Source organism: Mauremys reevesii, linkage group 20, assembly GCF_016161935.1.
Source record: "Mauremys reevesii isolate NIE-2019 linkage group 20, ASM1616193v1, whole genome shotgun sequence".
In the NCBI taxonomy this organism is placed as follows: Eukaryota; Metazoa; Chordata; order Testudines; family Geoemydidae; genus Mauremys; species Mauremys reevesii.
The window spans coordinates 8,926,823-8,938,355 of NC_052642.1; the positions used below are offsets into that span (position 1 = coordinate 8,926,823).

Consider the following 11,533-nt stretch of genomic DNA (forward strand, 5'->3'; position numbering starts at 1 on the left):
CTTTGAAGTTTCTGGGCAGTGCATTAGAAAGCAGCAGGGTGGGGCATGCAGAGGAGAAGGTGTTGCAGGATGGGGCATGGGGAGGGGACGGGGAACACCAAGACAAGAGAACAGGAAGGTGAGACTGGTGCAGTCTGCCCAACAGTCCATTGGGGGGAGAAGTGTTAATTTTTCCGTGGCAAGAGAGACACAGATCCAGTAAAAAAACGAGTGAGAAAGGGAAGAGCTGGAATGCTTGTCTGAAGGGAAACAATTGCCTACAGATGCTCCTGGAGAATCTAACCTGGGCCTGTGTGTTTCTAAGTGCATAGACCTTTTCTGGATCAGTTTTGTGACTTTATTTTGATTTTGCGCTGTGAGAAATGTCCCTGAGACTGTGCTAATGGCAAATGATTTGTGCTTGCAGAAGACAACCAGGAATTGGATGCTACCTATGTGTAAGTCAATCTTTCTCTCATCCACCAGTACATTGAATCTAATCTCTTCAGTCTCCCTTGCTAATGGTAGCTTTGAATTGTAGGATGTTACAGTGGGTTTAGTTCATCTTCTTAAAGAGGAAATTAAATTCCAAAGATTTGGGCTCCAAAACAGAGCTTTGAAGATCATGACTTTCATGCTGTTTCATTATTCAGATTGTGCATAGCTCTGTTAATTTCACACTCTCTAAGACCTTGCAATGGACCATGTTACTGTGAGCCATTGTTTCCGCTGTGAATAGTAACTTGTTGCTATTGCGGTTACTCTCAGCAGAACATGCAAGATCTCAGGATGGAAATGAAAAATCTGTCCTACGTGCTTCTGAATTGGTCATGAATAACCTATGGGAAGCCAGGTGCTAAGCAGGATACATGCACAGAGAAGGTGTTCCATGTCCAAGTTCTGCAGTTGTACATAACTCGTATTGAATATGACTTCCATTGTATCATATTAGCCTGTAGTGCAGCTCACACCTACACATCTCATCGTCTGTGTAGTATTAGAACCATGAGGAATACAATAGGCTTGTTTCAAGAATGATATTGGACAAGGAGCCAATCACAAGAAACGTACTCATTCCAGATGCAACCAAGATACAGTGCAATACATACAGAAAATCAAATACTGTACTTCACCTTCACAAAGATATTTACATCCTTGCATGGAGCCACCACTGTAGAATCTACCTATTAGATTAGTCACAGAAATGGACAGCGGTATTGATGTGGGTTCCAGAAATCTCATTTCACAGAAATAGCTTTGGGAGGCCTCTCTGGAAGTTTTGTATTTGGTTTACTCAGTTACAGAAGTGTATTGCCCAGGAGATGAGGTAGCTTGTGATAGCTGTGGCAACTTTAAGATTCTGGGAAGAGAAGGCTCTGTGGCTCTTTCTGATTGACTTGGGGCCATGGGGTGGCTGGGAAATTGGGGTCCCACGCATGAGTAAGGTGAGTGGGATTTTGCCCCAAGTGCCATCTCAAAGGCAGAAAATATCTAAGACTGAGATGTTTTATCTTTTCCAGCAACCCTATAGCTACAGATTACTACAACTGTGCGAAGTTCTTGAGACCACCAAATGGTATGTTCACAAGACAGACAAATGAATGGCTGTTTATTCAATCCACTTGTGGAAGATAATACCAGTGAAGTATTTCCAGCCAGCCAGGTTGTAGTGTGGGTTTGGGATGAGCTGGAAACACAGTTTTCTTCTTTTATCTTTCTCCTTTGTTACAATATGGTTTGACGCAATTTTAATTAAGGAATGGACGTGGGCAGCAAGGGGTTAAAAGTTATTGTGTCGGGGGGAATCCAAAAGGAGGGTGCTACGGAGCGGCAAAACCACTGAAAAGCTGTGCTACGCTTCAGGGCTATGGTCGGGTGCCATACTTCAATGCAAATCAGCTGGTTTATTTTCATTAAGCCCTGGTTGGCTTCAGGCCAGTGGCAGAGCATTGCCTAAAGCTGCATGTAGTCCAGAACCAAAGCCCTGAATGTTCAAAGGTGATGCTACCCCTGCCTAACAGCAGCACCATCAAGTACTTGGCTCAGTGGGGTACAGTAGGTGGTGCAAACAAGATCAGCCCCAAGCAAGTCAGGAAAGTGCTTCGGGCACGGCCGTCGTATACCAAGCACCTTACATTTACAGTGGAATTCCCTGAGGTTTAACATTCACGGTGGAATTCCCTGAGGCAGCTGGCTGTCCCAGGAAAAGAATGCGAAGTGCCACAGGTCTTAAATCTCCAATGGTCACTTTGTTTTTCAAACCATACAATATTCTGTGTTCTCATAACTTGAGTCTAGGTACAGAAAGGTGCATCCACCTAGGCCCTGACGCCACACACACTTATAGATGTGCTTACCTGTATGCACTGGGAGGGAATAATCCCATTTGGCTACCTGAGGTGACTCAAGCTACTCCCGAAAGTAAACGCTTGCAGGACCTGGACCTGGGGGCTGATCCTGCAGCTCCCACGGCAGTAAGTGGGCCTGCTCATGTGAATGAGGGATGCAGGACGGTGCCCCAGATCTCTACTACTAGGAACACTAATCAGTGTTAAATACAGAACAGATGAGGTAGCGAGGCTGGAAGCAATGTTTAGAGAGACATTGACTTTAACGGGGCTCCATGCAGGCCCAGCTAAACCCATTGCAGAATTGAAAGCTCTTCAGGGCAGAGGTTGTCTCTTTGTTGTATGTTTGTCCAGTGCCATGAACAATGAAGCTCTGACCTCTAGGCAATACCATAATACAAACAATAAAAAATAATCATAATAATTAGGGTCCTGGTTTGTCTAGGGTCTGTCATGAAAACTCTGTCCCAAATTGCTTCTGCAAAACTAAATCCTGTAACGCACTTAGAGTTAAATAAGTTGTAACAGAAAGAGGTGTTTAATACACTGTTCTTAAAAGTACAAAAAAAGAGGGTAACTAATTTAAGTCTGTCACCAGAAGACGGATGTGGTATAAAGACCTTTAAAAAACATCGCTGACTTATTTGTTTAATTATTATTCTTTTATATTGTGGTAGTTACCACAGGACTTAATGGAGATCAGGACCCCATTGTGCCCGATGCTATACATATGCATACTAACTGGCAGTCTTTCTCCCCAAAGCTTGCAATCCAAGCAATGTCTTTGATTATTTTGTTTTTCTATTTTATAAAACTAGTGCTTGAGGACTGTGTGAAAATTTTGGGCAGGAGAAGACTCTCAAAAAACCCAATGCAGATGTTGCATGTGTGAAATTCTGTGAAATGGCCATTTTGATATCCCAAAGTGTGCAAAACTTATCTGAAATTGTATCGGATTCCGACACCATTTTTGGATAATCCATTTTTTTTGTCCAAAAGAAATTTCAAAACGTTGTCTGTTTTCCACTCAGATGGTCTTATTTTTGAGGGGGGAAAAAAAGAAGAAAAATATTCTTGGCGTGGGTGTTTTTTTTTTTTGGTGGCAAAAATGTAACTATTTGAGGGGGGGAATTCAAAACTAAATGGGAAAATCCTGAGTTTTGAGTGGTACAGAGATGAATGGTACTTTTGTGTTGTGACTACAGCATCAACTGACTTTATTAGCCTAGCACTTAGATTTTGTGCCATGGGAGGGGTTAAAGCAAGATGGAAAGTGATTGGCATGTCTATTTGCATGAATGAATATCTGCAGAATCTTCCTAACTTTGATGTGGTGACCACATCAACTGTTCAGGTTTCAGTTACATTTTCTGCATCTGTGGATGTACATTTCAGATAGTAAACTACAGGCAGTTGCTCGTGTGGTTTAACTGCCCATGAACATCATGGTTGCTTTTTAAACGGATTCTAATTATAAATATTATTAAATGCCTGCGCTTGAGCCTTTCTCTCAGCCAATAGTCTCTCTCAGCTTTGGTGCTAGTCTGAAGATAAATAGTGAATGTGGGCTGAGAGGCAATGGGAAGCTACTCATCAAATGGAACAGATTCTTCAAAGCACCCATTCAGCAAACCACATACCGAGCAGACTAATTTTAGTACATAAGGACTAGGGCCAGCTTGTGATCTCACTTACATGGTGTAAATCCAGAGTAGCTTCCTGGAGTTCCATGCTGAAATTGGAATCAGGCCCATAAGATGTACCTGTTCATTCAAAAGCAATCTTCCCAGCTGGCTGTGTGATTGTAATGGCTTACTATTTGTATTCCAGTGGGGTCTGAGGGTGTTATTTGGGGTTTTTAGAACCCAAAACAGTGGTAGCTTAATTATTTTATTTTAGGCGGTGTTAGGGATAAATTAATTGGAATATAGCAATTTTGTTTGATAATGATTTAATATAAGTAAAGCAATGGGGCTATATAGTTGTCACTGAGGCCATAGCTGCAAGACAAGGGTGTTTCTCAAGTATCACTGAGGGGTTAATTTGGCCTGCAAAACCTTCATTACTGGTCATGATGTGTGAGATGGAAAAGAACCCAGCTTGATTCTCAGATTCCAGAGTGAGTTTGCAGGGCTGGTATTTAGAAAAAACGTCTTTTAAAACCAGCAGGATGTGCCCATTTGATCTGGAAGCCACTGACTGACAGTAAACACAGACACCTCCCAATATCATTATTTTTTTTAGAGACCAGTTTCAGAGTAGGCGGCACTTCAGGGATGTGTAACAGACTTTAAATGTGTAGATTGCCAATTCAAATCCTGCCCAGGCTGGTAATGACAGAAACTTATTCTCTAATGGTTCATTGGTGATAGTCTCCATCCAATTCACTGTGAAGCTGTGTCCTTGTCCCAAGAAAACCACCACAGCTGGCACCTTTGTTATCAGTCTCAGCAGAGAGGCCAAGGAGTGATTTAGCCATGGAAAATGAAGAATCCTTTCACCCCAGAAATGATCTTTATCTGGTTAGGTGGAGCAGTGCACAGCAGATGCAGGTTTCTCCACTGCCCGGCTGTCATGTGGGCTCAGTAGGTAACACTGGTTTCAAGGGCTGCCAACTGGCACATTTGGGCTTATCTATACATACAGTTCAGACACCTTTAACTATACTAGTATCATTAAAGCAATACAACTTCCTAGTGTGGATACAGTATAAAAGGGCTTATACTGGGTTAGCTTATTTCCCGTGCAGAAAAGGGAACATACTATGTCCGTGTAAGGCACTGTTATATTGGTATAACTGCATATACTCGAGAGGTTGCACAGGTAATAAGTATTTCGGTGAATAGTCACACCCTTGAACAACATACCAGTGAAACATTTCAGTGTAGATCAGGCCTCTGATCAGCTTTTAGCTCACAAGGAGGAAAAAACCCTGCACTTACAACTGTATGATTGGAGTGTGAGCCTGAGGACTTTTTACTCCTGCTTGTAGGTTCTGATGTAAATCATAGAGGTTTTGGTTGTTTACCAGAACTGCACTGAGCTAATACAGGCTGGTTGTTCCTATTGTTACCCTACTATGCAGGATTAATAACCCCAGTTTAATTTTTTACTCCTAGTTATACAGGACAATCTATCTGAGGTTGCAGTAGGGCATCAATTCCTAACATCTATATCATGCAGCAGACGCTCCCAGCCTCTCTACCCATGAAAGCTTATGCCCAAATAAATCTGTTAGTCTTTAAGGTGCCACTGGACTCCTTGTTGTTTTTGTGGATAGAGACTAACACGGCTACCCCCTGATAATCTCTAAACACTGTCATGAATATCCAGTCTTGCTCTCCTTGAAGCCAACTGCAAAACTCTAGTTGATTTCAATGCAGGATCCAATCCCATGTTAACATGTTGAAGTGATTATACTAACAGTGAACATGACTCCAGTTCTAGCAGAGTCTTTTACAGTGACCTTTCTGCTAACTTTCTTAAGTAGTGCACTTGTTCCTCTGTGGTAAACGCTGCTTCTCCACAGGCAGATGGTGCTAAGACTTAGTGTTGTACACAGAGCCACATGCAGAGAGCTCTCACCATCATTCACCTTCCTTTTTATCTCGTACAGAAAAGGAAGAGGATTCCTGTTCCTATCAAAATGTTGTGATTGGGGCATCCAATAGCGCTGAGTCTGGTAAGTGTCAATTTTTGGGGGATGATTACTGTGTGTATTGCAGTAGTGCTGAGATACCCCACTCATGGAGCCCAGCCCCCAATCACTTCGCTTAAAGCTTTACTCACCTAGACCTTTCTCCTCAAATGAGCTCCATATAGGTAGTTCCCTGTGCCTGCATGGAATCCAGCTGAAGTCACTGGAGCTCTGCACAGAGTTTGTTGTAGCATTGGTTTCAGCGAAGAAGAGGGGGAATTCTGCTTAGAGATTATGAACTTCTGAGAACTTTTATCTCTAGGATATTTTTTCAAAATTGTGGATTAATTTTGGCTTTTGATATTATATGCTGTGTTGATAACATCTCAGAATCTGGTCACAACTAGCTTTATGCTGAAGGATTTCATTGGGTATCCTGTTTTAATGGGCAGCAGTAGTATCATCAGGCAGGTCTAACCCATGCCTGGAAAAAAACAAACAAACCACACACTAAACTGGGAAGTAGATGAGATGGCGATGACCAGACGTGGGAGTGGAGTTGCTCCACATTAAAATGCACAAGCCCACAGGTCTGACTGGAAACTCAGCCTTGTCCAAATGCTTATGTTTTTAGAGGGTGGAAGTGAGACATTTTAAAGAACAGTTCCACATTCTTAGTCCACTTGTTTCCATTGCTCTGTGCACACTTTTCTTGCTCACAGATGACGTGGAGGACTATGAGAATAGCGCCTCTATAAAGATATGGCAACAATCAAATATATCAGGTATGTTCTGAAAACTATCGTTATTGAATATTTTTACGGTAGCACCCCCAAGCCTCAGTTAGGATTGGGGTCCCATTCTGCGAGCTGCAGATGAAGACATGACCCCTCAAGAGATTTTCCTTGTACTTTTCCTGTACAGTCATGATAATAGAAACATTTAAAAAACTAGTTGCACATTGTTGCATATCTTAGCAACGATTTTGAGTACTAGCTTGGAATCTTTATGTGCTTCTTGCCTTTCTGATATTTAAGGGAGCACAGACAGAGTTGGAAGGCCTACAATTTGACTGAGGTCCCCTGGCAGCCCCTTACAAAAAACTGTCTCTTCTCTTATTTCAAACCTTCTCAGTTTTTAACTCTCCAAGATGCAAACTCCGCCTTACTTTTGGAGCCCTAAGACCAGGAAACAAACAAGCAACCGTATCTTTGTATCTTATGTCCCTGGAGTATGAAGTTCCCTGATGGGCCAGCAGTAATTATGTCAGCATAAAAGCCTTGGTTAGGTTAACTTTTTAAAACAGAGGTTCAATTGGATATGTAGCTTCCCATGAAGGACATTGAGACAGCTTTAGTTGTGAGATGCACTGTTGAGTGTATTTAGGAACTTCTCGTATCTGATTTGGGGATGCTCTAGGCAAACCAAAAAGTGAGTTTTAGCCAACGAAAGCTTATGCCCAAATAAATTTGTTAGTCTCTAAGGTGCCACAAGGACTCCTTGTTTTAGCTGATACAGACTAACACGGCTACCACTCTGAAATCTAGGCAAACTGTTTCTTGCTTTTTGTGTTTGTGCCCTGTTTATAAATCCAGTAGATTGTAATATCTGTGTGGATCTGTTATGATCTATTCTAAAAATCTACTGAAGGAACACTGCAAACTGCTGTTATGTACAGTCTTATAGACTTTCCAAGGAGCCTTGATGCTGGTATTTCTGGTACATACAGAAAAATGGCTGGTATGGAAAACAGAAGCTGATATCAACATCAAGGGTTAAAAAGGTTGGCAGGGTGTTTCAACACATTTACTGATCAGTGTTTTTAATTCCCAATAACAACTCTCTACATTTAGAAAGCCCAGATGATTATCCAGATTACGTTAACTCAGACGTTGCAGCTGTGCCAAACTAAAGGTAAAAATAGATAACATGTTTGATGCATGTTTTATAAACCCAGGGGTGGGGGCATATCTGTTCTTAGATAATGATTTGCACTCAAACTCGATTCTACTGCAAGATGGCTTTAGTCTATTTTAAAAGCAAATGTGGAAGGAGTGAATCTCTATATTGGCAGACTCTAAGAAAGCAGGGATGATGTTGCCTGTATTGATGTATCCATAATGGGAGTCACAGCATGACAAGTGCTGATTACCCCTGTTACAAGAATTAACATTTTTGGATCAGCTAGCAAATATCTAGTGCCTATAAAATTATCTAGTTGATGCTACAAACCAAGTCATGGCTGTGGCAACATTAGTTATCTGATATTTGTCCTAAATTTCCAAAGCACGTAGTCATTGTGTGCCATTATAGTCCCGGTAAGACTATAGCTGAGAGGTACTAGGAGTCTGCTAGAAGTTAAAATGCATAGTTGTGGGAGCAGAACAGTTTTATCTTTAAAGATGCTCACCGTCCACATCTTAGCAGCATTTCACAGCTAGGTGTCGCTCTTTGCTTTAACAGATGCAAAATGACAGTTTTCCATGAGTGATTATTATAGAAGTGAATTCATTCAGAAAGGGGCATGGGAAATTTGTTTTACGGGTAATTAACTGAAGTTTTTCTTTTTGGGGTGTGTGAAAGTTTTACTGCATTACAAGACACTAGTTTGGACAAATGCAGGGGGGAAATCATATCTACATGAAAGCAGAGAAAAAGGCTACTTGATCACATTTGCAAGCAATTCTCCATTTAACCCCCCCTTCCAATGGAATTTCAAAGAGGAGGGGATTAAATTTTCATGTTTAGTGGTTTTGTTATGGGACTGAGCACGTTCCAGTCCTTGCTCTGACAACGACTCCCTCTGCGGCCTACGACAAGTCAGCCTCTCTCCGCCTCAGTTTCTCTTTGTAAAATGGAAGGTACCTACCTCACTGGCTGAGGGAAGGATTAATTAGACCTCTGTAAAGTACTGTAACTTAAAAAATCTCTATGGAAGTCCCCTCGTGAATCTCAGGTAAGCACTTAACACCGTAAACAACACTGAATGTTATAAATCACCAGGGGTTTGGGGCCCACTGGGGGGGCACCAAGCTGGTTGCAAGGGGTTCGCCAGACAGGGCTGGCATTAGACTTGCTGTGGTCCAGGGCAGAAAGCTGGGGCTGAAGCCTGGGCTTCCAAGCCTGGCCACCCAGGGCTGAAGCTGAAGCCTGAGCAACTTAGCTTCACAGGGCCCCCTGTGGCATGTGCCCGGCTTGCTACCCCCTCATGCCGGCTCTGCCTTTTATATGCAGAAAACCAGTTGTTGTGGCACAGGTGGGCCGTGGAGTTTTTATAGCACCTGGGGGCGGGGGGACGGGCTCACAAATAAAAAGGTTGAGAACCCCTGTTATGAATGACAGCGGGAGGAGCCATACAAACACCTAATCTACATTACGAAAGTTTTGCCAGTATAGCTATACCAGAAAACACATCTTGTGTATATGCAGCTATACTGCAAAAGGCTGCTTTTGCCATTACAACTCATACTGGCTCTGCAACCAACATATGCTACACTGCCAAAAGCACTTTTTTGCCTTTAGAACTGCACCCGCACTAGGGCTTTTGCTGGCACAGCAATGTCATTTCAAAACAAAATCACCCCCCTTGCCAACATACCTATGCTGACAAGAGTTTCTAGTTTAGACTTGCCCTTAGTTAGATGGGTTTTCCAGGAATGATGGATTCGTAAATTATTTGGACTCCTGGCATCCATATATTTTTGGAACTGCTCAGAGATTATCAGTTAGAACACTCCCCATACATTTTAAATCTTTACGTTATCCAGCTCATACAAAAATCTACCTGAATGATAGCAGCCAAGGGAGAAAACCCTAGCATTGAAAATAAAATGCAAGCAGAATGTCAATAGTAGTATGGGGGGGGAAGCAGTGAACTCACTGTCTTTCTTTTATTTCAAGGTTCCGTCCCTACAAGCTGAAAAAAGGCTGTTGCAAAGCTGCAGAAGCTTATGTTTCATTTTGAAGACTGCTACACACACACACAGTGGAAAGGGGGCTTTGATTCACAAGTGTAATGGAATAACCTGTTCTCCAAACCCTGCCAAAAGTAGCTAACGAACTTAAAGGACATGGATGCACGCTGCTGAAAGTAAATGCACTGGATCCAGAAGTCCCACAAAAGTACAACTGGAAAAAGTATATAGAGAGAGCCCACCCCACTACCCCCCAACAAGTGAATTTCAGCTGCTCGGTGCAGCAGTTACCAAGAGAAATGTCAAGGTTTTGTTATTCTGTCATATTTTCCTCCACATCCATTCAAGGGAGTGATGGCTTGTCTGCTCAAGAATGTTTTCTGCTGTCAAGTGTGAAATGAATCTTTAAACTGCTGAGCGGCAATGCAGTTGACAGTTTAACTTGCCAAGCTGACTCCTGTAAGGAGGTATTAAAGCTGATGAATTATATTTCATGTTTAGTTCCCAATGTAGCAAAGCTCTTGGACAGACATTGCTTCCAGCAGAGGGATCCAACCTTCCAGCCAGATAGCAAGTTTTTCAAATAGGAGTAGTTCTGTATAGCTAAGTAATACACTGAAGTGCTCACAAATGGTGAAGGATCAAAGCCTACTACAAACAAGATCACTGCAGCTACAGATAATATTCAGAGTGCTGACAGATAGCATCTTGCCTTGTGCTTTTGGGATTTATTTTACAGCAATCCATAGCAGTTGAGACAGATAACGGGGCACTGAGCTCATCTTTACCACATTGCCAGCCTCAGGAATTGCACCTGCTTTTCAGAATTGCTGTAGAGAAGGACATCAGTGCTAGAACTCAAACCTTGCCTTGGAACCATGCTTCAGTTCTGACAACTAAACTGTCCATGAGCATAGCGTTTTACCTGGCAGCATTACAGCATGTGCTCGTTACGGGCAAAATGCAGCTCTGTGCATGAAATCAAGGAAAAGCTCACATACTACTTCAGTCTTAAGTGGTGTACATGCTGGCCTGCTGCATAGGGGCAAACGTCACCCATGGTAGAGTGAGAACATTTAGGTAAACGCCTAGTAAGGGAGTTCTTTTAGAACAGCAAGTTGTGTTGGAACGACTGTCTCCTGCCAGTCCTACTTACTGCTGGCAATGGTTCACCAAGCTCTTGTGCTCTAGCATGAACAGGTACTCTCTAACTAACAGGGAAAATGGTTACCCAAGCAATTTCTTCCCTTTTGGTACCAGTGACTAGAGAGAACCTTGGATAAGGGTGATAAGATTCAGCTATGAAGTGGAAGGTATGGACATGAAACCTTGCCTACTACAAATTACTTCACTTACGAAATTTTGCTCTGAGTGGAGGAGTCTATTTGATCTAATCAGTCTATGCCCAGTGAGAGTTAAGGTCAAATTTAAGCCTCTTTACAGATGTGGATTTAACATTTCATTTGTATTTGAGACACCTTAATCACAGCAACAAGGTGCCTGTTACTCGTGTGTCTGAAACTAGGAGGCCAATCAAGCATTTTGTAATAGTGATTGGGGGGAAAACTTAATCGCAGCTCCCACTAATGGGTTTATTCCTCAAGTCTGCATAGAGGCAGCAAGACAGGGTCTTTAATGTAGCCCATGTAGGAAAG

General features: G+C 42.3%; 1 protein-coding gene across 1 annotated transcript in view; it reads left to right on the forward strand.

The window, feature by feature from the left end:
• Nucleotides 1-10,004, forward strand: part of LAT2 (linker for activation of T cells family member 2) — a 32,687-nt gene extending 22,683 nt beyond the window's left edge. The window contains exons 8-13 of the mRNA XM_039507293.1: nt 407-437; nt 1,500-1,555; nt 5,944-6,009; nt 6,687-6,749; nt 7,818-7,878; nt 9,865-10,004. Of these exons, the coding sequence (XP_039363227.1) occupies nt 407-437; nt 1,500-1,555; nt 5,944-6,009; nt 6,687-6,749; nt 7,818-7,876 (275 nt within the window). The 3' untranslated portion in view covers nt 7,877-7,878; nt 9,865-10,004. The remainder of the gene's footprint in view (nt 1-406; nt 438-1,499; nt 1,556-5,943; nt 6,010-6,686; nt 6,750-7,817; nt 7,879-9,864) is intronic.
• Nucleotides 10,005-11,533: the final 1,529 nt, after the last annotated feature.